The sequence below is a fragment of the Panthera onca genome, chromosome C2, assembly GCF_046562875.1.
Source record: "Panthera onca isolate mPanOnc1 chromosome C2, mPanOnc1 haplotype 2, whole genome shotgun sequence".
Taxonomy (NCBI): Eukaryota; Metazoa; Chordata; class Mammalia; order Carnivora; family Felidae; genus Panthera; species Panthera onca.
Genome location: NC_138347.1, coordinates 70,032,342 through 70,057,820, shown reverse-complemented (window position 1 = coordinate 70,057,820; position 25,479 = coordinate 70,032,342). Strand labels below are relative to the sequence as shown.

The following is a 25,479-nucleotide window of genomic DNA, read 5'->3' as shown; positions in this document are numbered from 1 at the left end:
GGAAAGCATTGAACATAAGATGTGCATATTAAAATGATAAAAATAAAACACACATGCATATGAACAGTTATTAGAAGGAAACATGGAGAATCAAGGTGATCAGATAACATTACAATAGGTAGACTTAAAAATTCCTCATAGACTGTTGTAAAAATTACTTAGTAAGTTCAACTCCATTTGCTAGAAGTTCTGAGGCTTAGCAAATATTTCAGAGAAACAAATTTCTGGGAATCAAACAAGTAGGACTGAGGAGGGCTAATGTGTCTGCCCTCTTTCCGGATAACAAAAAGCCTACACGAATGTTTGGGGTAAGTCTGCATTTTCAGTTAAAGATTATCCAGAAACAACATAACATCCTCTTTCCCAAAACAAGCTGTGTTTGAGGGAATTTGAGGGAGAGGGTTCGTGACCTTTACTTATCTTACGCAAGCTGGCACCTCCGTGTGGAGCGCTGTGCTGTGTGGGGTGGCAGATACAGTCACATGACCTCCCCACTCCCCACATACGCTGTCACTGTTTGTGGAACATTTTACAAGGATAGGCCTCTGGGAACGCAGCAGGTTGGTTCTCATTCTGATCTCAGTGTGAAGCACGGGCATTTCTGCCCCTGGGAATCTAGGATGGGCATCATGCCATGCTTCCTGACACTTTTCCTTCCAAAAGTTAAGAGTCAGGGCTACCAACGTCACCTTAGGAGGGGCCACACAACTGTGCACCTCTCATGATTGAGTCCACAGAGGGGGGCATCTCAGTCATCTCAGTCATCATCCTGTCCCTAGAATCTGTCCCTCTAGCGTGGCACCCAGGAAGACCTCAATTAATGTCTGTGGGTTAATAATGACCCAAATGCAAAGCAGAGGGAATTAAAACAAGAATGGGGACAGCACCAGAAATACTGAAGCATCGGCAAACAGTACTTTCTGAATTGTATCCCAGGTGATGTTGTGAAGATGTGTTCCCTGCCCAGGCTGGGCTCACCACCTTAGGGGAGGCTGTGCTACTACAAGGCAAGGCAGTAGACAATACAAGGAGACCCCGGAGGGATGGCTAGGCCACCACCACCACCACCACCACCACAACCACAAACCACTCTGAAAAGAAAATGTAAAGCACCATTGAAACCTGAAACCACCACTCCAACCTGTCGAACCCAACAGGATAGCAACACTAAGAGAAGGCAGGAAAAACCCAGTGAGGTGAAAGCATGGTTTGCAAGCAAGATGAGTGACAGAGCACGCAGTTAGAGCAGCCCACGTCTCGGCCAGCACGCTTGGAAGCACATCCAAGCCGAGCCTCTGCTCTAGAGCCATCAGGGCGATCGCTCTGCGATTAGAGCCCTTGGAGACATCCACACTTCGGACACCGAAGTGAGCCTATGCATGTAAGCCTATGCATGCTGGGACTCAGGGAATTCTGTAACACCAAGAATGTGGCAGCCTGCACCTTAGGCTCTCCCGCCTTTGCCGGCAGCCTCCCCTCAGCAGCGCCTCCATCCCTCACGCGGTACTTGCGGAATTTTCATACCACCGGGCTGACTGGAAGTTACCATTATTTGGATTTTAGAGTTGAGTATAGGGAAAAACAATCAACCAAAACAGAGGTCGGAAGTCAGGTGCAACAAAGTGATCACGGCCTGGAACCACCTCAGACTCCTTTTGAGACAAACAGTTTCTTTTGGGATCTATAGCTTCCAAAGACAGAGTCATTACCCTTCATCAACAGGAGGAGAGACCAGAGAGATTCCCACTTCTGCATGCCCCTACCCTGCCCAGAATGAAATCAGACCTCCAGGGCTGGGGGCGGGGACACCTACCAAATACAGAGGGAACCTACATCACCATGGATTCGGAGAGATAACAAGGAAGAGAGAGTATTACTACCCCCACCGCACACACACAACAAAATCGCATGTATTACACATTGTTCTTTCAGATCAGGAAGTAAGGAAATCCTACCATCTCATCCTGCGTAGGGTCATTGTCAAAGATCTTCATAGGTGGAGGGAGGGGGGTGTGTGACTCTTCATCTGGCTCATCTTCACCCCATCCTTTCTTGTTCTTCTAGAACAAAAGAGCAGTATTAGTCATACAGTCATATGTATTATATAGTTAAAGATATCAATGGTTCAGGACTTAGAATTTTTAAAAAAGCAACATGTAAGACCTCCTTTCTCAATACATCCATATTTTTTCAGCCTCACTGCCCTCCTCTGTGGAATGGGTACACCTTCTTATCTCAAAGGACAGTGAGGTTCAAATAGGGACACACACACACACACACACACACACACACACACACACACGAGAAACATCTACCTCATTGATTAGCCAGGAAAAGAAAAAGCTGAGAGTGGTCAGAGCCTAACTTTTTAAGCTTTTGAAGGACTATTAAACCACAATCTGAATATCACCAGGCTCTACTGTCATTCTCAGAAGGAGAAAGGGCAGATAGCATGAAATTACAAAGAGAGTCTGGTTACACAGCAGGAAGAATTGCTTAGCCACATCAGGGACTAGAGTGGGTTTGCCAGAAAAAAAAAAAAATAGCTCTCATTCTCTCAACTAAAACATACCCACTGTATTTTAATTACAGAATCTCAGCTCTGAAAGGGACTTCAGAGGTCACCTGGTCTGACCTCTGGGCTAACACAGGGACCTCTCCGACTGCTTTGTGAGGTCATGTGGTACCCACCCCTTCTAGCACAGGTGTCCATCCGCTTTCATGACAGCCTACCTCATCACTGGTTGACTCCCATTAAAGTCACTCTCTGAGCTGAAACCTTGCCTTCTGTAAACCTTCACCTGTTACTCATAATTCTCCCGTCTGGAGCAACATGGAGTTGTCCACTCCCTTTCATATGTGGCACTGCTCTAGATACTTGAAAACAGCTATAATCTCTCAGCTTTTATTCTTATTCTCAACTAGCAGGTTTTGATATAGTCCTTAGTAGAGATAGGGGATTAGGTGACCAGATGACTCCCTTTAGGCCCATGCCCCTATCTCCAAATCTGGCAAGATGTTGGCTATCTGCTGGAAATTCTACGTGCCAGTCTCTGAATTGGTCACACATCAGACTGGCAAGGTCTTGTTAGTACAAAAGCTCAGATCACTTGGGCTCAAGAACACAAACTCCTGGGGACTAGGGACTGGCTGGTTTACAGAACCCACGGAAGGATGCCTCACAAAGTTCCAGGAAGGATGTATGTCGGAAGCCCCCTCCTGAGGGAGGCTCCAGGGCCACGTGGAAGTACCTCATCTGCACTGTCTCCCTGAGGGGTCGTCTCATCCCCAGGCTTGGGAGATCCCAGGTCGAAGCTCTTCCGGCCATCTCGTACTTTCTTCTGCTTCTTGATGTTTCCATCTGCTTTCCCGCTGTTGAGCCGGCGCACGGGGCTCGTCAGCCACTTCTTAAGGGTGTTAGTGGAACGCTTGGGACCAGGGGAGCTGTGGATGGAGTTCAGGGAGGGCTGAGACTGCAGGTTGGCCACTGACTCAGACTTGCCTCCGTTTTCACTTGAGGAATGGGAGTATGCATCTGAGGAGAAAGAACAGACAGACATGGCCATGTCAGAGGCGGTTAAGGGAGGTGGCTGGCCTGGGAGTAAGACAACTCCATCCTCAGGAAGCTAGGATACAAGGCAGAATGTCAAGGCCAGCTGCAGACCCTGGTCAAGGCAACCCTCTCTAGAGGGTAGTAACAGCTGACAATCAATTTTTAATGTGCAAGGCACTGCTCCAGGTTCTGTGGATATAGGACTGAAGAGAAGACAAAGAATCCTACCTTCATTGAAACAAAATTAAAATCCTAAGCAAGAATCACCAACCAAAAACAATGTCATGGAGCACCTATTAGGTAGTGTATTTTAAAGACGTATAAGACGTAGGTTTTATTTTCAAAGACCTCTTATCTAGCTACACACACACACACACACACACACACACACAGAGTGTGTGAAAGAAGAGTGAAAGAGCAAGACGGAGCATGTAAAATAAAGACAAATTCACAAAGTGGTATGTGATTAATTGCCACAGGGCTGGTATGGACTTCAGGCGATAAGCTAGCAGAGTTCAGAGGAAGGTCAGATCAGTGTAGGCGGGATTGGTCTGAATTGGCATAATGAAGGGGAGAAGGAATTTCAAAAGGGGGAGACAGCAGGAACAAAAGCACAGAGGTACGAATATTGAAAAGTAAGTGAACACAGCCCAAATAAGTAGATCCTCTGAATGAAATAAAGATTTGATGGAGAAGGAGAAACTGGGTAGAAAGTATTAGTGAGGTCATTTAATAATCAAATAGTGTGTGACCTTTACTATGAGACACAATAAAAGGGTTTATAAAGGACACAATAAAAAGGGTTTTTTTGCTTGTTAATTCATCTGGTAACTATAGACAGCATAGCCCTGGGAAGGAGGAGTCAGAGTCCAGACGGCCACACTGGGGCTGTGCACAGGGGTGCAGAGGAATGAATGTGAGGCACTCCAAAGCAAGAAGTGTCTGGATGACAAATCAAAGACAACTCACCTCTCTGCATGCTGCTGCTTCTCACTGCAAAAATGGTCTTGGGAGAATACCTGACCCGCTCTGCCTTGACCCCTGATGGGCCCACCGCCCCGGTGGTGCCAGTTCGCATACTGATATTTAAACCAAACACATGACTAGGTATAGAAACAAATGACTGAAGTGGTTTTTTATACCTACTCCTCTCAAAGACGGAATCATCTTTTCCTATAACGACTTCATCCTAGACCCAGCCTGGAGGACTAATCTGGCTTTAGAGGCCTTCTGGCCTAGACGTAGCCGACAGAGAAGAAACAAAATCCCATAAGAAGGTGAATGAATCCTTTTTGCCAATAGACAGCTGTCTCCAGCTTCTACAACTGGCTGACCTTGAGGGCTGCAAGCTCAGGATCTTGACCCTGCGGGGATCTTCTTCAACGCTGCTAGAGTTTTGTGTGTACTTTGGAAAGCAACACCTGAACATTTGCATCTAGTAGCACAAAAATTGAGGTCCTAAAGTCCCCTGGTATAAAGGATAATATACAGGATTGCTCTGCTCAGGGAACATTTGGGATCCGCTGACTTGGTTGGCGTCCCTTTAAGGACGAGGTTGTAATCTTATCTCAGGGAATTCCTTGCTGGCTGTGGTCCTGGGTATGTTGACATTATTTCTGAAGTGTTTGGTATGGCTCAAACTCCTGTTCTCAGAAGCCTGAGTGATAAACATCTCCCCAGGGCTGGTAGTGGAACCAGGCCTTTCTGTTATCTTTCTGCTGATAAGCTGCAAAAGCTTTTCATTCACCAGACCCCTGTGATAGCACATGGCTCTATGAAACCAAGCCTTCAAAAACTTAATCAGCACATACTGTGTCAGCAGAACTAGAGGCCCAATCACATTAACCGTGCCTTGTGTTACTAGGCAGGGCAGGCAGCTCTCCAGTTTCCCTGTTCCATCGCAAAGCATAGCGTGACTTCGAGATTCATAAATGCAAATCTTGATGGACTGTCCTTCCCCACTGTCCTGTGGCTCTGCCTTGGTGCATTCTGTACAAATGCTCACAAGAGTCCAGGTTAACAATCAAGTGTACTCTCACTTTTGTTGCTTCAAGTTTACTCTGTGTAAACAATTAGGGCCATTCAATCACAGCCCACACACAAGAGAAGTCACGTGTCCGAAGCAATCCATAATTCACTGTTAGGGTCCTGAATGGAGACAGGGCCGTTTCTAAATTACTTTGTTTCTTGTTTGTTCCTGTTTTTATTTTCTGGTTTTGATATCATTGACATATAACATGGTATTAGTCCAAAGCGTACATCAATGACTTGATACTTGTATCTGTTGTGAAATGACCACAATAAGTCTAGTTAACATCCACCATCTCATATACTTACCTTTGTGTGTGTGTGTGTGTGTGTGTGTGTGTGTGTGTGTGTGATGAGAATTTTTACTAAATTACTTTGAATGCATGATTATAAAGAATGTGGCACGGGCGCCTGGGTGGCTCAGTTGGTTAAGCATGAGACTTCAGCTCAGGTCATGATCTCATAGTTCCTGACTTCAAGTCCTACATTGTGTTCTCTGCTGACAGCTTAGAGCCTGGAACCTATTTCGGATCCTGTGTCTCCCTCTCTCTCTGCCCCTCCCCCGTTCACTTTCTGTCTCTCTCTTTCTCTCTCAAAAATAAATAAACATGTAAAAAAATTTTAAAAAGAATGTGGCACGATTTAGAAAATTTGTACTTACTTTATTACGGCTTTAAAGAATAATTGGCATGCTATGCTCACCCCATCTTTGGAAGATGTCTACAATTAGCAGACAATGGAGATTTTATTCTAGTACCTTTCCAGGCACAAAAGTTAAGTGACTGATTTGTAACAGCTGCAACAATGCAGCTGTTACATTGAACCATTCCAAGCTAAGGGAGGTGCTATTTATTAGGATTCTGGTCATAGGAAACAGAAAATCAGAGTTTTTCAGGAAACCAAGGCTCATAGTTGGTTAAGTGGCAGACAGGCAAGACCTAAATGCTGATCTGACTCCACTGCACGTATATTCATCTTATTCCTACATCTGTATTCACTCCATGTATCCCTTTAGCCTCTATAATGATTGTGAAAGGAACATCAAGCTGCTATGTCTATTTAACATTTCAAATATACATTTGTACATGATTTATACAAGTTATATAATTGCAATGCTGAAAACTGTCTAATTTTACAGATAAAGCAATGAAGGTTTAAATATGAGAAATCCACGGTTGCAAATGAGTTGATCACAAAGCTAGGACCAGAAGTCAGGCATCTCTACATCTGCCCCAGGACTCTGAACCAGTGCTTCCTCTCTGGCCCTGCGGCATAGAAGGGGTCTGTAAGGCTAATATCTGGTTTTAAGTCACAAGGAAAACAAATGTGTCCCTGGGCATTGTACGTAATCAAGTTCCCCAGATGTTCCAGTATGTTCAACTTAGCTTTCTGGATCAGAAAAAAGTCACATTCTGAGGCTGATTTTACTATGAGACATTTTTAAGATAGATAAACATGTAGAAAAAATGTAACATCCAGGTACCCACCATCTAGGTATGATAAATGTAAATATGTTTTGCCATATTTCCTTCAGCTTTTTAAAAAAAGAAATAAAATACTGTGCATACAGTTGAAGCTTTTAAATTTTTTTCCACCCGTTCAGTCACACCCACCACTTTCCCTTCCCTTCTCAAGTTGGTGTGCATCTTTCCCGTCCATGTAGTTAGCCATTTACTTTGTATGGGAATCCAGTGTTCTTTATATCATTATCCTAATATGTCATTTTTCAACATACTCATTAATTCAAAATTATCTGAGATTTATCCATGTTCAGTCATGTAGATCTAGTTCATTGATTTTAGTTGTTGAATAATATTCTTTCACAGGACATATTGTGGAGCTTGTAACACATTTTCCTAATGATGGATACTGAGGATGTTCACACATGCACACTCATTTTAAGCAGTCCGGTACAGGTCTCTGTAGATTTGTGAGAATTCCTCCAGGGCAGTGCTTTCCAAACTACTCGTGGTCAGGGAGTCAAGGATCTACTTTTCTTATGTCCAATCTGTTTCAGACCAATACTTTTATAAAATACAAAATCATACTCTTCAATGTGGTGGAAGTGTCAGATTGCTATAAAAGCTTCTAAATGCTTATTCCCATTTTCTGTACTTACCTCCCTGTGGACTGGAAACAAAGGGCTGACAAACCTTTCCCACGTACAGATCATACACTGAGGAGAACACACCTTGCTCTCAACTTTACAGCATCCAGAGCATGTATGTCAAGGTGGACTGGCTGGGCTTTAGAGAAGACACCTCACCACCTTCACTAGGTACTGCCAGATTGCACCCTGATTTACTCCCACCAACACTGCACGGAACCTCTCATCTTCTGGAAATCATCAACAAAATGAAAAGGCAATCTACCAAGTGGGAGAAAAATTTACTAATCGTGTATCTGATGAGAGGTTAATATCCAAAATATATAAAGGACTCACAGAACTCAATGATTAAACAATCTGATCAAACAATAATCAAACAATCTGATTAAAAAATGGGCAGAGGATCTGAATAGACCTTTTTCCAAACGGGACCTACAGATGGTCGGCAGGTACATGAAAAGATGCTCAACATCACTCATTATCAGAGAAATGCAAATCAAAACCATAATGAGATGCTACCTCACACCTGTTACAATGGTTATTACCAAAAAGATAAGAGATAATGAGTGTTGGGTGAGAATGTGGAGAAAGGAAACTCTTGTGCACTGTTGGTGGGAATGCAAACTAGTGCAGCCACTCTGGAAAACAGTATGGAGGTTCTTCAAAAAATTAAAAACAGAACTACCCTATGACCCAGAAATTCCACTTCTGGGTATTTATCTGAAAGAAATGAAAATACTCACAAAGATATTAAAACTCCTGTATTAATTGCAGCAGTATTCATAATACCCAAGACATAGAGGCAAACTAAGTGTCCATCAGAGGATGAATAGATTTAAAAAAAAATGTGTAAATGTACAGGGCTCCTGGGTGGCTCAGTCAGTTGAGCATCCAACTCTTGATTTCAGCTCAGGTCATGATCCCAGGGTTGTGGGATTGAGCCCCGTATTGGGCTCCGTGCTGAACATGAAGCCTGCTTGGGATTCCCTCCTTCCCTCCCTCTCCTTCTCTCCCCACCCCCCTTTGCCCCTCCCCCACTCTCTCTTAAATAAATAAATAAATAAATAACAAGAAAATGTGGTAAATGTATACATTGCAATATTATTTAGCCACAAAAAGTAAGGTGGATGAACCTTGAGGGCATTATGCTAAATGAAATAAGTCAGACAGAGAAAGACAAAGACCATATGACCTCACTTAATATGAGGAATCTAAGTAAAAAACCAAACAAACTTCAAACTCACAGATACAGAGAACATATTGTTGGTTGCTAGAGCTGGGGAAGGAGGGTACACAAAATGGGTGAAGGTTCAAAAGATACAAACTTCCATTATAAAATAAATAAGTCATGGGGATATAATGTACAGCATGGTGACCATACTGAATAATGCTGTATTATATATTTGCAAGTTGCTGAGAGAATAAATCTTAAAAGTTCTCATCACAAGGAAAGAAAACAAAACCTTTTATGTGTGATGATGGATGCTAGGTAGACTGATTATGGTGATCATTTCACGATACAAATACTGAATCATGATGTTGTACACCTGCAACTAATATAATGTTATATGTCAATTAGATCTTGATTTTAAAAAAAAAAAAAGAAAGGAAAAAAAGAAAAGAATTCTTATCTTTTTGCATTCCTCTTGATGCTTCGTTATGTACACTAGCATACAATTTTCCTCTGGAAAAATTAAATGTCTCCTTCCTACCCAAAAGCACATAGTTTAAGGAAACAAATTGAGATTAAAGTAGAATGTCTCAAGAAGTAATGAAAAGGTAAAAACCAGTGCCTCTAGGTTGGTAGGAAATGCATCTTATAATTGGTATCTTAGCCACAAACTGGGGAAATAGAAAACTTGTCAGGGCAATCCCTGAGGTTGAAGGTCCAACTTTTCACAGGCTCTGAGTGGGATAGCTTAGCTGATTGGTCATGGGAATATAAAGATACTAATGAAATCAAGAGAATCTAAATAAATAAACCGACAACCGATGCTTATCCTTCAGACTTGCACAATATTTGCTATCCCTACTTCCTTCAAATCCCAAGCCACCTCTCTGAACCATCTGATTTCCTCCTTAACACCTGACAGAAGACAGGCTGCATGGTCACACAACACATTCCAAAGCTTAGCCGATGACTAGAGAATTCTTGACCTCAACACTCATCTCCTAATGATCTTTTGTTGAAGTTGATGAAAAGAGAAAGTCTGCTCATATAATGTTCCTGCCTTGCTTGTATGACCTAAGAACAACCCACTGTTGCCTCGTCATTGGATTGCAACAAAGAGATGAGTTGGCTTCTGGCCCTTCTATGCCACTAACTAGGGGGCAGACACTGGGACAGATTAGACAGGATGCACTCAAAGCCTGGCTCCACCACTGGCCAGCTGTGTGACTCTGTTCCATTTACTTAACCTCTCTGTATCTCAGTTTCCTCATCAGTGACTGAAGATAATATTAGTATCTACCCTATAGGGTTGCCATTAAGATTAAGGAGTTAACGTTTGTAAAGTGTTTAGAACACTTTAAACCCATAGAAGCATGACAGAAGTTAAATAAAAATTAATAAAACCATAAAAAGCTCCCCTAAGTCCATGACTGTGAGTTTATTCTCTATGTTCCTTCATTCTATCTCATGGTCTTCTAAAGCTTAGACTAGATGATTTAAGGCCATTTTTACCCTTAAAGATTCATGCCTCCTGAAAGCAAAGAAACACTTAATGCTACCAGCTGCCATTCTGTGTCATTTTCCCCTCTTCACTTCAGGGAACCACTCTTGTCTGAGAATAAGGTGGCCATATCCTTGGGCTATGTGGCCATAGTTGTCCCCCTTTCCCACTATTTGGAAGTTTAAGCAGCACAGGTTATTATTTCCTGGAAGTGACATATGCCTCCTTTTATAGGGTGTCTCTTAGAATGGGAGCTTCAGATGGATTTTAGGGCCAATTGAACAACTCTTGATATTAGGGTCTCAAATACCATCGTGGGGTTAGAATAAACATGTTAGTGTTATCGGTTTAAGCCTTTGGACAAGGACTCCACGATTTCATCACAGCAGCATGTTTCTAAGCGGTACAGGAGATGAGGCCTGTCTGCTTGATGTGAAGAGGAAAAGTGGAACGAAACCCATGAAAGCAGTCACAACTGAACACATCCTAATAAATCCATTGTCTAGGTCAAACATGGTCCTTCCTTACTTGAATAGACCTTCATTAGCTATCAAAATAGAAGATAATTGTGTACAAATGGATAGTAACTGAATATACTAGAAATGTGGTGGGGCACCTGGATGGCTCAGTTGGTTAGACATCTGGCTCTTGATTTCAGCTCAGGTCATAAGCTCATGGTTTGTGAGTTCGGGCCCCATGTTGGGCTCTGTGCTACCTGCTTGGGCTTCTCTCTCTCCCTCTCTCTCTGCCCCTCCCTCCTCTCAAAATAAATAAATAAGCTTAAAAAAAAAAGAAATGTGCTATATTTAATACAGCCATTTATAAATTCAGTTTCCTTTTTAAAAAGTTTCAACTCATATTTATTTCACTTTTACGTTACACCTTAAAAAAAAGCTTCTTCTACCGTTTATGGTCTGGTATAAAATTTGTAAAACTATTCTGAAAGCAGAATACATTTTGCACAAGCCATCACAGAATGCAAATGTAAGACATGTCAAAGGACTATGGCTGCCTCCATAGTACTGCATCCACTATTTCATTATTTTATGATTTTATTCAATCATAAAATACCGATTCATCAGCCTTCTTCGCACTGACCTCAAAGTAAGCTGAAAATAAAGGATTGAACCTCCTAGACAAAATGAGAAGGGAGTCCTATTACTTTTGAGGGGTTAGTATCCCCAAAGTCCAGGAACACTGTCCTCTAAAGGCCTAGGGTAGGCCTGCAGAGAGCATACGCATGTGTAAGGTCACCAAACCTTTCAGTGGACTGTGAGCACCTTGGGTGTGTAACCAACCCACTAAGCTGGCCAGCTGTTTTCTATACTGGCTTGAGGGATGCAAATGAAGAATGAACAACTCATTTTCAGTCCATTCTGCTGCAGTTCAGTGATGGTACTCAACCACATCCCAAAGGCTGGCTTTTTTTTTTTAACATATTGTATTAGGCAATTGCTAAAAGATATGAAGTCTAGGTGTTCTATATCAATCATACCTGTTTTATCTAGATGGTCAATGAGTCTACAAATGTCCCTCTGGCATTTATAATACTCTACTGGAAGCTTTGATTCCAATGGCTGAAATCGGAAGAAAACGCAGATTCCTAAAATCCACCAGATATTTACAGAAGAGCCCTTTAACCCCCTGCTCTTCTGTCTTACTTGATTTCCAATGATACAGGAATAATTATAAACTCATCCTTATTGCTTTCTGTGGCTTGAGCTATATAAGGCAAATGCGTTTCATTACATCTGTTTGCAGTGATTAGATACCCAAACACTCCTGTTTTCTTTGGCTTTGCTATAAATAATTTACTTAATATAAAAATTATAGAAGTATCATATATAAATTTTTCTCACACTGGAAATTGCACATCTAGAGAAGGGGATGATGGGAAGGTCAAGGATAAAAATTCTTTGGGTAATAAATACATAAATCCAATTGTTTGTAAGCATGGAAACACAAAATCTACAGTAAATAGTAATATATCCCTCATGGCATAAGATGATGGCTCTGACAGGTCTTTTAGTGGAATGCTTTGAAAGCCAAACTCCTGGGTGCATATTTAGCTGAGGTCCTAAGGCTATGCATCACCAGTTCCTGGAATGGCTGGCTTCCCAGCAAACCATTGCTTGGCCATTTGGTTGGCCATTTGGTTGGACTACTTGGTGCCAGAGGATGAAGAAAGCTACAGGCTACAGTGACAATAACAGGACATGGGAAAGGGGGAGAATCAGTCTGGTCCACAAACATTGTTTTGTTTCTTTAATGTTTATTTATTTAGAGATAGAGTGTGCACACATGAGAGAGAGAGACAAGAGACAGAGAGAGAGAAAGAGAGAGAGAATAAGAGAGTGCCCACACAGGGGGAGAGGCGGAGAGAGAGGAGAGAGAGAATCCCAAGCAGGCTCTGTGCTGTCAGCACAGAGCCCGACTTGGGGCTTGATCTCATGTACTGTGAGATCATGACCTGAGCCCAAATCAACGGATGGATGCTTAACAAGACTGAGCCACCCAGGAGCACCCACAAGCATTGTTTCTTAACACTAGAAAACTTGTAGCCCTTGCAATTTGCCCCTACCACAACTTGCGACTAATCTTGGCAAACACTTCTTGGCTCCGGATACTCCTTCTCCCATCTCTTCCACAATAGTCAAGTCTCAAATGCACAGTGCAAGCCCCTGCCTCCTGGTTGTTACACTGCTTTTATACTTAGTTCAGGAATGTCTTTTCCAATGAGCCCTTTGCCAACCCACTATTCTTTATCTCACTACTCTATCTCACTCATAGACTTCACGTGTTTTCTCTAATTTTTTTTTTATATCTAAATCCCTATGAATTTGGAACTCCTGATTTTTCCCATTAAACAAAGAGTACAAAATGAAGGATCACTCTGAGCCTCAAAGGCACATTGTATTGAGCTACAGTTTAGTTCATTTCTACTTCCTTGTCCCCTTCTCTTCCCTGTAGTGCTGATCCTACCTGGTAGAATGTGCAGAGATCTGAGAATTCCAAATCCAGTGGCTCCACATAGGGCAGAAATTCTTTTCATCTTCAGAGCTCATTGGGACACTAGCTCTTAGTATCAGGGTCTTCTCCAACACACTAAACAATCTCCACAGGGGTGAAAAGCCAGTACCTCTGGCTTCAATTGAGATGAACTCTTTCGAGTTCTATTATGATTCGGTCCAGATCTCACTCAATCACTGCTGGCTCCTTCAGTGCCTCCCCTGCCACCTTGATTCCCATCAGGTTGCCATGGGACACAGTGGGTAAAGTGACTATTTCCAACTGCTTGTTCTCACTGTCTCCTTGGCCTTAGTTTCCCTTGTATAATATTCTCTCCAACAGACACAGAGTGAGGAGAGCCCTCAAAGGGCGATGAGTCAGTGCCTTCCTCCCATCCCAGATATGTATGTTCTAAACACGCAGTCCATTGCTGTGACATGTTGCTACAATGACTCACTTGATTCACTACCTTTTTGGTGGCCTTTGGAAGTCAAGGGCTAAAAATCCTCTCTATATTCCAAGGGGTGGATTCTGAAATTTGACATATCAGATTGTCAAAAGTCAGTGAAAACATATCTGCTGCTCTTCCAAGAGTAAACATTCTAGACATTTCCATTTATATGCCCATTTCATTCCCCCAGACTTGTCCACAGCTTCTAGAGACGGAATGTACCTTTTTTTCTACAGTATAGTGTAGGAAATCCTCCTAAAAGGCTTCTGAACTGCTCAAAACATAACCAAGAGAACATGGTGAAACTTCACAAATCTAGACCGAGAAAAGGACATTGCCACATTCATATAAAACCTAAACACAGAACTTTATTTTAGAAATGGTTTCTACTTATGGTAAGGCAACAAGAATCAGTGGCTCCACCGGAACCAAGGTCATCTGAGATCAGCTTTCATCTATAAGGATATATGATGAGCACAAGGGGGTTCTCAAATCATGACCCATGGCATCTGCCAAGTTCCAAGCCTGGGGTAGACATCTTCTTACAGCTTAATTTTCAGCCCTCCTAACCTCCATATATGGCAGGTAAGCCAAATTTCTCTGGTTAAAAAGGGTCACTCTGGAGTCCAGGATGTATTTATACCCCAGTTTTCTCCTAGGCCTTCAAATAAGACTTCCAGTAGGTTAAGTGAGCTCCATAAAAAGTTTAGGCTGTTCACTTAAATAGCAGCATTTTGCACTTTTCTTTTCAGGTTGGGGGAACATAAACCAGTTCAACCCTAATAAATCCCCCAAAGCCTCAAACTAACATTACACAAATTACAGCATGTAACTGAAGATTCTCTCAGATGATGACCAAGGCTGTCTTTCAGGTTTATTCAACTGGAAGCAGATTCTTCCTTCACAAAGACCTTCTGCATGGATATTTTTCTTTGCCTTAATTTTGTCATTGCCTTAATTCAGATCTTTTAACCTATGTAACAGTCTCAAATGGATTCCTCTGCATCTAATCTCTTTCTCTTATCCATTTGACATATCTTTGCTCCCAGAACAATGACATTGGTCTACAGAAATCACTTGATCAATAAAATCTAGAGGCCCCTGGGTGGCTTAGTCAGTTGAGTGTTTGGCTCTTGATTTTGGCTCAGGTCATGATCTCACGGTTTGTGAGATCAAGTCCAAGGTCAGGCTCTGTGCTGACAGAGTGGAGCCTGCTTGGGATTCTCTAGCTCTCCCTCTCTCTCTGCTCCTCCTCTTCTGCATGTGCTCTCTTTCTCAAAAAAAAAAAAAATATATATATATACATATGTATATATGTATGTGTGTATGTATATATATGTATATACATACATATATATGTATGTATATATGTGTGTGTGTGTGTGTGTGTGTGTGTATACACACACACACACACACACACACACACACACACACACACACACACACATATATATATAACTTGTCAGCCTGCTACTTAAACTAAACTACTCTATGGTCAGGCCTGCTCACCTTTCCAGCTCTACGAGCTTTCCTTCTTTGATAATCTGAGGTTCCCAAACTGTGGTCCTCACACCAACAGTGGAAGCATCATCTGGGAATCTGCTGGAAATACAAACTCTTGGGACCCATTCTGGAGCTACTGAATTAGAATCTATGGGGGTGACCCAGCACTGTGTTTTAACAAGCCCTCCAAGTAATTCTGATGTATACTCAAGTTTCAAGATGACAATTTAAAAGTTTTTATTTTATTTTTTTAAATTTACATCCAAATTAGCATATAGTGCAACAATGATTTCAGGAGTAGATTCCTTAGTGCCCCTTACCCATTTAGCCCCTCCCCCCTCCCACAACCCCTCCAGCAACCCTCAGTTTGTTCTCCATATTTATGAGTCTCTTCTGTTTTGTCCCCCTCCCTGTTTTTATATTATTTTTGTTTCCCTTCCCTTATGTTCATCTGTTTTGTCTCTTTAAGTCCTCATATGAGTGAAGTCATATGATTTTTGTCTTTCTCTGACTAATTTCACTTAGCATAATACCCTCCAGTTCCGTCCACATAGTTGCAAATGGCAAGATTTCATTCTTTTTGATTGCCGAGTAATACTCCACTGTGTGTGTGTGTGTGTGTGTGTGTGTGTGTGTATATATATATATATATATATATGTGTGTGTGTGTGTGTGTGTATCTGTGTATATATATGTGAATATATACATATATATATACACATATACACACACACACAGATACACACACACACACACACACACACACACACCACATTTTCTTTATCCATTCATCCATCGATGGACATTTGGGCTCTTTCCATACTTTGGCTATTGTTGATAGTGCTGCTATAAACATAGGGGTGCATGTGTCCCTTCAAAACATCACACCTGTATCCCGTGGATAAATGCCTAGTAGTGCAATTGCTGGGTCGTAGGATAGTTCTATTTTTAGTTTTTTGAGGAACCTCTATACTGTTTTCCAGAGTGGCTACACCAGCTTGCATTCCCACCAACAATGCAAAAGAGATCCTCTTTCTCTGCATCCTTGCCAACATCTGTTGTTGCCTGAGTTGTTAATGTTAGCCATTCTGACAGGTGTGAGGTGGTATCTCATTGTGGTTTTGATTTGTATTTCCCTGATGATGAGTGATGTTGAGGATTTTTTCATGTGTTGGTTGGCCATCTGGATGTCTTCCTTGGAGAAGTGTCCATTCATGTCTTTTGCCCATTTCTTCACTGGATTCTTTGTTTTTTGGGTGTTGAGTTTGATAAGTTCTTTATAGATTTTGGACAGTAACCCTTTATCTGATATGTCATTCGCAAATATCTTCTCCCATTCCATCGGTTGCCTTTTAGTTTTGCTGATTGTTTCCTTTGCTGTGAAGTTTTTATTTTGATGAGGTTCCAGTAGTTCATTTTTGCTTTTGCTTCTCTTGCCTCCAGAGACGTGTTGAGTAAGAAGTTGCTGTGGGCAAGGTCAAAGAGGTTTTTGCCTGCTTTCTCCTCGAGGATTTTGATGGCTTCCTGTCTTACATTGAGGTCTTTGATCCATTTTGAGATTATTTTTGTGTATGTTGTAAGAAAGTGGCCCAGGTTCATTCTTTTGCATGTCGTTGTCCAGTTTTCCCAGCACCACTTGCTGAAGAGACTATCTTTATTCCATTCGATATTCTTTTCTGCTTTGTCAAAGATTAGTTGGCCATACATTTGTGGATCCATTTCTGGGTTCTCTATTCTGTTTCATTGGTCTGAGTGTCTGTTCTTGTGCCAGTACCATACTGTCTTGATGATTACAGCTTTGTAGTATAGCTTGAAGTCTGGGATTGTGATGCCTCCTGCTTTGGTTTTCTTTTTCAAGATTGCTTTGGCTGTTCGGGGTCTTTTTTGGTTCCATACAAATTTTAGGATTGTTTGTTCTAGCTCTGTGAAGAATGCTGGTGTTATTTTGATAGGGATTGCATTGAATATGTAGGTTGCTTTGGGTAATATGGACATTTTAACAATATTTGTTCTTCCTATCCAGGAGCATGGAATCTTTTCCCATTTTTTTTGTGTCTTCTTCAATTTCTTTCATAAGCTTTCTATGGTTTTCAGTGTATAGATTTTTCACCTCTTTGGTTAGATTTATTCCTAGGTATTTTATAGTTTTTTTGTGCAACTGTAAATGGGATCGATTCCTTGATTTCTCTTTCTGTCGCTTCATTGTTGGTGTATAGGAATGCAACCGATTTCTGTACATTGATTTTATATCCCGCAACTTTGCTGAATTCATGAATCAGTTCTAGCAGTTTTTTGGTGGAATCTTTTGGGTTTTCCATATAGAGTATCATGTCATCTGCGAAGAGTGAAGGTTTGACCTCCTCCTGGACAATTTGGATGCCTTTTATTTCTTTGTGTTGTCTGATTGCAGAGGCTAAGACTTCCAATACTATGTTGAATAACAGTGGCGAGAGTGGACATCCCTGTCTTGCTCCCAACCTTAGGGGGAAAGCTCTCAGTTTTTCTCCATTGAGGATGATATTAGCATTGGGTCGTTAGTTTTTTCTTTTAATATATATTTGTTTTTGAGGAAGAGAGAGACAGAGCAGGGGAGGGGAAGAGAGAGAGGGAGACACAGAATCTGAAGCAGGCTCCAGGATCTGAGCTGTCAGTACAGAGCCTGACATGGGGCTCGAACTCAGGGACTGCGATATCATGACCTGAGCTGAAGTCAGACGCTTAACTGACTGAGCCACCCATGCTCCCCTAAAGATGATGATTTTAATTTTTTATTTTTAAAAAATTTTTTAATATTTCTTTATTTTTGAGAGAGAGAGTAAGGGGTGGGGAGAGAGAGAGAGTGTGTGAGCCAAGGAGGGGCAGAGATGATGATTAAAAATTTTTTTTCATATATATTTATTTTTGAGAGGGAGAGAGAGCACAAGCAGGGAAGCAGCAAAGAGAGAGGGAGACACAGAATACGAAGTGGGCTCCAGGCTCTGAGCTGTGAGCATAGAGCCCGATGTGGGGCACAAACCCACGAACTATGAGATCATGACCTCAGCTGAAGTCAGATGCTTAATGGACTAAGCCACCCGGATGCCCCTGAAAATGATGATTTTAGATGAACCCCCCACTTTAGTCTAATAATTCATTTAGTCAGTTTGCTGCAGCAGCCATGGTGTGGTCCTCATTTCTCATATCACCCTGCAGCCTCTCTGCTCGTCTAAAGCCTACCTACCACTTCTTGGATGACCAAGCCCAGCATGTTCTCCTTTTTCTCTGAGAATACCTCTCGTACCATTCATTCGGCACTGACAGATGCTTGTTTATGTGCCTTCACCTCCCTAACTCTGAGGAAAGTCCTTGGGGACAGAGATGTCCTTCATCTTTGTATCCTCAGCCCAAACTCTTTGGGCGCAGAGGAGCTCATTAAATGGTCAGTGATGAATGGCTAAGGACAAAGAACGATAAATCATTGGAGCCTGAGTATTTTTAGGCCCAGAGACCTCTAAGAAAAAGTCAATGTTGGTGAGGTGCTCATCCCTTAAACTTAGCAAGGTGACTATCAACATAGGCTAGTGCCTCCTTTTCCTTAAGATGTTCTGTGTTGCTCAGGCAATTAAAGATGGGTTAAACAAAGTTACCTGTTTCTTTACTGCAAGACTTCTTGGAATCTTTACTATGCTAATTAACATGCCATATAGATGATGACAACGCAAGGGGAACATACAACATTTACAGAATTCTATTAATATGTTGTAGAAAGCAAGGTGGTTAGCATTGATCTTGGCTATTATTCCACTCAGTCTAGAACACAAAAGGTGAATCACACTCTGAGGAGGCTATCCTGACAGCAGGGTTGCCAGTCAGACTTAAAACATCTTATGAACACCAAAGTAGGAGGTAAGTTACAGTCCAGTTATTTTCGACTTACGTGCTATCTCAGAGTCTCCCAGAAGTCAGCAGGAAGCCTGTCCTGGATTCAACTTACAATGTCCTTCAATAGTAACCTAAACCAAAGTTAGCCATGCCAGGCTTAATTACAGAGGCGGAGTGAAAGAGTTAAGCAGGGTGACGCTGGAAAGTTTAAGACTGTAATTAAGCGCTACTTAACTAAAAATGTTGCAATGGAAACTCTCCTAGGGAACCCAAGGGAAGAAGAGGGGAAGCTGCATACCTGGAGGAAGAAATAAGTGGCTGGTGGTCAATGGCTATGTTTTCAGTGTCCTTTTTTGGGAAAACTACATTTTGTGTGCTGGGGGGTGGGGGGGTGGGTGGAGGGTGGGAAAGAAAGTATTAGGGTACAGAGTGTCCTGGGCTTAATGTAGTTTGAGACCCTGCAGGCTTAACCAGGCCCTGCTTCCCCCAAGCACCTGTGCCAAGTGAGTCTTTCTCTGGGTCCTTGCTACCTGGCTTGGAAAAAAAGCAACAAACAAACTGAGTTCAGTCTAAGCTTCCCAACCAAGAGCAATGTCTCATTCTACATTTCTCTCCTCTGTTCTTCACGCAACAGTGCCCTCATGGCCATCCTCCCTTGCCTTCTCAGACCCAGCGCTCAGATTCAACACTAAGAGTGCACATGGCCAGGAAAACCCACTGCCTGGCTTACAAGGGGATGAGATTCACAAGTACGATCTCATGGCTTCTTTAACACTTTTTATTTTGACATAATTTCAGATTTAGAGAAAAGTTGCACAATTAGTACAAAGAAGTTCTATATATCCTTCACCCAGAATTCCCAAATATTAATAGTTTACCACTTGCTTTTTCTTTTCTCTTTTTCTCAATTACTTTCTCTTTTTCTGAGCTGAGAATAAGTTAAAGATTCCTCTTGATCCCTAAATACTTGTGTATGTTTTCTAAAAACATGGGTGTTCTCTTACATAGCCACAGTACAATTAGCCAAATCAGGAATTTACCATTGATATTCTCTTCAAATATTGCCAATTGTTCAAATAATGTCCTTTATAGAAAAAGGTCATGTCTTTGATGACTTGGATATCTTTATGAGTACAGGGTAGTTATTTTGTAAAACATCTGTCAGTTTGGGTTTGCCGGATGTTGCCTTATGATTAGATTTAGTGTGCATTTTTAGTAGGAATATCCCTGAAAATGATGTACCATGTGAGGAAACATGTAATATTGATTTGATCCAATTCTAGTGATGTTAAGTTTGATCTCTCAGTTAAGGTTTCTGGTACAATTTTCTAATACATCAAGTTGAATTGCATACTTGCTCAGTACTGATGTTTTAAAATTCTGGTACAAATCAACTGTATGTCATGTTTGAATGCAATTCCTGCATATAATACCCAATTCCATTCATGAAATAATCTCCTGATCATGAGTATGGGAGGAGAGTAATTTTCCACTCCACTGAAAACAGATTTAACAATGAAAATGGTGGCTATGCAAAAGGCTAGACCTAGATTGTTAAAACTGTACAACTTGTGCTTTGACTTGCTGCTTAAGGTTGACTTTGGCCTTGTGGGAGTACACTATTAGTCAACATGAAGTTTACACACTGAAATCCATACTCCTAAATGGGAATTCTGAAAGCTAGTCCGGGGTCAGGTTTGTATTTGACCTATGAGTCCCTTCAATAGATCTTGAAATTGTCATTGAAAATGGTGATGTGGGTTTGAGGGAGTCATAAAAGGCTGGTTGGCTCTGTTAATTACCTATGATATTTTACTAATAAATACAGAGAGATCAACATGACAAAGAATGCTGGTTGCTACAGTCTTCAGTATGGGACCTGACCAGCTGAAAAGGTTAGAGGTTGAAGAAGGTTAGAGGTAAGTAAGACAAGCTGAAACCTACTCTTCTAAACATGAGCTAGTTCCTGAGATTTATCAGTAGTATTTCAACTTCCCTTCAATCAGGAAAAACATCCAGACTACCCAATGGACTCCTAGGGAACAGGGCACTTATTTACCCTAGGTCAAGGGTCTAGGTCCGATGTCTTCATTGGTAAGGCAAACATGAGAAGACTTTGGATACAGGACAGTTAGAAGAGGCATATGTGGCAAGACAGTGCTAGGTCAGCCAAAGACATTCATATTCATATTCATATTTTTAAAAAAAATCCAAGTATTCTGCCACCAAATACTGCACATTGGGACCAAAGGCACAAGGGCTGCTACTTTGCCATGCCTGCTCAAGGATGACAGACCACCTCCTCTTTTCTAGAGCTGGAACCCCCAGCTTCATGGTCAGCAATGATTGGGATGGGGTATCATCCAGCACCACAGATATCTCTGGAGATAACCTTCACAGGAAAGATACACAATTAGACTATTTCCATAAGAGTGCTTCCTTCCTAGAAGACTGCCTAGATCCTGCCCATTATGATGGCTCTAAACTCCTAGGTCCTATAGGCTCAATTATATAACATTTATATATGAAGATATTATGTTATTATTCATTCATTCAACAGATGCTTGCTGTGTGCTATCTATGTGCCAGGTGCCACTCTTGACGCTGGGCTATAGCAGTGAAGGAGAAAAAGTCAAGTTGAAGTTCTAGTTGGGGTAGGAGTGAGGTCAGATAATAAACGAATACATGAGTTTTTAAAATTTCCAATACTGTTGAACAATTTTTAGAGAATTAAACTGGTTAATGAGCTGTAGAGGGCCTGGATAATAACATCTTTAGAGGGAGAAGCTGGTGATAGTCTCTCTGAGAAGCTGAGACCCAAATGACAAGAAGGAACCAGCCATGTAAAGACAGGACTAAGGCCTTCTGCCAAGAATACAGCCTGTTCAGAAATCCTAAGGCAGAAAAAAGTTTGGGACGTCTAAGTTATCATGGAAGTTCTTGTGGCTGGAGTATAGGTGATGGGTGGAGGGATATGAAATGAAGTTGGGAAGGTGGCAGCTGGACCCAGAGCCTTGCAGGCCATAGCAGCGAGTTAGAACTTTATCCTACATGGAGTGGGAAACCACTGGAGGGTTTTCAAAAAAGGCTGGGGTGAGGGATATGTGATGAGATACAATTTTACTTTAATCGACAAGCATTAATTTCTGATTGGTCTGTGTTGTGTAGCCAGATAAATTTCTTCTGAACTGGAATCACTTTTCCATCAAGAATCACCTCTTCTGGGGCGCCTGGGTGGCTCAGTCGGTTAAGCGTCCAACTTCAGCTCAGGTCATGATCTCACACTCCGTGAGTTTGAGCCCCACGTCAGGCTCTGTGCTGACAGCTCAGAGCCTGGATCCTGCTTCAGATTCTGTGTCTCCCTCTCTCTCTGCCCCTCCCCTGCTCATGCTCTGTCTCTCTCTGTCTCCAAAAAAAAAAAAAAAAAAAAAAAAAAAAAATTTAAAAAAAATTGAAAAGAAAAAGAATCACCTCTTTTTTAAGGATCTGGGGAGAAACATCGTACCAAATATGGATGAACGGGAAATATCAGGATATTCAAATTTGGTCTCCGGACAAAATACTCCATATATAGGCCAAAATACTCATACACATAAGGCCACCTCATTCCTTCCTACTATCAGCTTGTGTTTCCAACCCCTATGTATGACCTGAGCTCTCAACTATGTCTCCTGCTATGGTCTAATATGCTATGCATATTGATATAGCTTCAGGTGGCATTATCAATGAGATATGCTTGCACCTCTGATCTTGCTAATCTCCCTGTTTAGAAAGTTCTTCCCCCAGATCCCATGTAGCTCATGTCCTCTCTGCCTTCAGGTCTTTATTGAAATACTACCTTCCCAGTACAGTCTCCCCTGACTACTCTATTTAAAACTGCAACATCTCACCCCTCCACCCTGATAGTCCCTATTCCCTTCCCCTTTTATTTTTCCTGTACCATTTGCTGCCATTTAGCTTATTGTATTAACCATGTCTTTTTATTTTCTGCATTCTGATGTGTTGCTATGTGGAGGGACAGTCCTTCCCAGGGCTACCTAATTCCTAGAGATAGCAAACAACTCAACTGTGACTGTGCCTTTCAGCCTTTCATACACAAACCCACCAATTCAGAGCCCACACTCCAACCATCTTCTTCATTGAGCTCTGCATTTGGGGCCACCATCCACCTGCCCTAAGCATCCCAGAGCCAGGAACCGACAGCTGGGGAGAGCCCCTACATGCCAGAGCCTGTTGAAATTATTCAAACTAGCCAACCCGAAGCCTGATTTCCCTGGCTAGCCTCTTAAAAGCCTCAGCCCCCTGGTTCCTTTCCTCTCTCTGCCTGCAAACAAGCTCCGTGTCTTCTCCTATGGCCTTGCATGGTGGCAATGTGAAGAGCAGGCTGTCTTTTCAGAGGCAAGCATCCCCTCATCTGTTGGCCTTGGCGAACCGCAAATTTTTCCTGTTAAAAAATACCTACTATAGAATTGACTTTTATTATTTCTCTCTTCTACTTTCCTCGCTAAAATATGAGCTCCACGAGGGCAGGGAGTTTTTGTCTCCTTTTGTTCACTATTGTGTTCTCAGCACCTAGAAGAGCCCCTGACATGAGAATTAAAACATTCAGTAGACACTGGTTGGAAAAAAGATTTCAGAGAAAATGCTCAACGAATATGTTTTAAATATTAAATGAATAATAAAAAAAGCCAAGGTGCTTGCCTGTGTGTGCATGGGTAAATACAGGAGGGGCGTGGTAGAGTGGGGTGACCTCAGGATTTGAGTTCCAGCTCTGCCTCTTCACCCTTCTGAACTTGGGTTTCCTCATCTATAAACTGGGGAGAAGCGACACCTCCCCGTGACATAATGATGCACCCTTAAAGTAACAGGGAAAGGTTATTACATGATGATAAACAGCAATGATAATAATGACAGCTGGATGACAATAAGCAATATTATGTTGTAATACAGCCGTGCCTACAGGGCCTGGGAGATGGCCAGCCCTGATCCTGAGCCATCAGACCGCTGTGTCTGAGTCACCTGCTCCATGAATTCTTGCTCACTTTCCTTCACCGACAGCAGCGAAAGGAGAATGCACTTACTCCTATGCCCTTCTGTAGCCTGCTGCTTCTCATCAGTCACAGAGTCAGAAGCAGATCCCAGCAAGTGCAAACACACGCACACACTCTCTCACACACACACTCACAGATGTGCATGACAAGTGCCAACAGGTTCATGGCATGACACAGGGCGTTCGTGAACTCAGGTCCGAGACCCCACAATCATCTGACTCACATTAGAAGAGAAGATTTATCTGGTTCACAAAATCGGTTGCACCCATTTCTTACTCTAAAGTTAGGAAGTACTTCATGACTTTGAAAATTAAAAATATTTAAATGAACAGGAAGACTTTTAAAAAAGTGAAGCTTTCAAATGTAATATATGGCCGTTATAGGAAAAAACAAAGTTTCAGTAAACCTACCACCATGTAATAGCTACATCTATACTACTTTGGAACATTTACTTCATCTTTGTGTGTGTGTGTGTGTGTGTGTGTGTGTGTGTGTGTGTAGAGCAGGATATTTGCTGAATGAATGAACTAAAACTGAAGCCCCAGTGAACCTTCTTCAGCCCATGGTGCCGTTGCCTAAGTCTCAGGGCTCCAGGCAGCCTGAATGGTGCTTAGATACCTTTCACAGTAGAGTAAAAAGAGCACTGGGCCACACCAAGAATCCCAGTAGAGGATTCCAGCTTTACTGCTGACTTGCCGCATGGTTTTAGGCAAATCTCAATCTTGCTGGGTTTCAGTTTACCAATCTACCAAATGGAAGAACAACTCTAGATTATCGGCACTAATCCTTTCCTTTGACCTTTCTAACTCAGAGACTGAAGCCTATGTTCTAAGCTGCCTTTCAGATGCCATCACTCCAGGGGAGGGCCAAAATTTCAAATCTTGCCCTTTGGCCTCAATTCTCAGACAGGCCCAGAGCAGAGAAAGCAGCTCCCAGAAGTCAGAGTTCGAGCCTGAGCTGGGGAGAAAGAAAAACAGAAGGTCCACTGATAACCAGAGAAGGTGAAAGGGGAGAGAGGATGCTACATGGTTTCCTCGGATCTCCAGCATGTAGTCCTCATGCCTGACCTAGCTGCCCCCACCATTGACCACCCCTGGGCAGGCAGGGCAGGTGCTCAGTCTCCAGGTACCTGTTCCTCATGGCCATAAGGAATGAATATATAATGACCATTCAAAGGTGGTACCAGAGAGTAAGTTTGTAAAACTATGGGGAAATGCTTAAACATTAAGTGAAAGAAACAGAAT

At 42.0% G+C, this 25,479-nt stretch overlaps 1 protein-coding gene across 12 annotated transcripts in view; it reads right to left on the bottom strand.

Moving 5' to 3' along the window:
* Window positions 1-25,479, bottom strand: part of KALRN (kalirin RhoGEF kinase) — a 668,576-nt gene that overhangs the window by 74,415 nt on the left and 568,682 nt on the right. For 8 of the 12 annotated variants that reach the window (XM_078453074.2, XM_060639746.3, XM_060639740.3 and 5 more), the window contains 2 exons: window positions 3,252-3,535; window positions 1,956-2,060 (listed from right to left, as the gene is read on the bottom strand). In XM_078453074.2, coding sequence (XP_078309200.1) covers window positions 1,956-2,060; window positions 3,252-3,535 — 389 coding nt within the window. The remainder of the gene's footprint in view (window positions 1-1,955; window positions 2,061-3,251; window positions 3,536-25,479) is intronic. The other 4 variants (XM_060639747.3, XM_060639741.3, XM_060639743.3 and 1 more) reach the window with 1 other exon arrangement.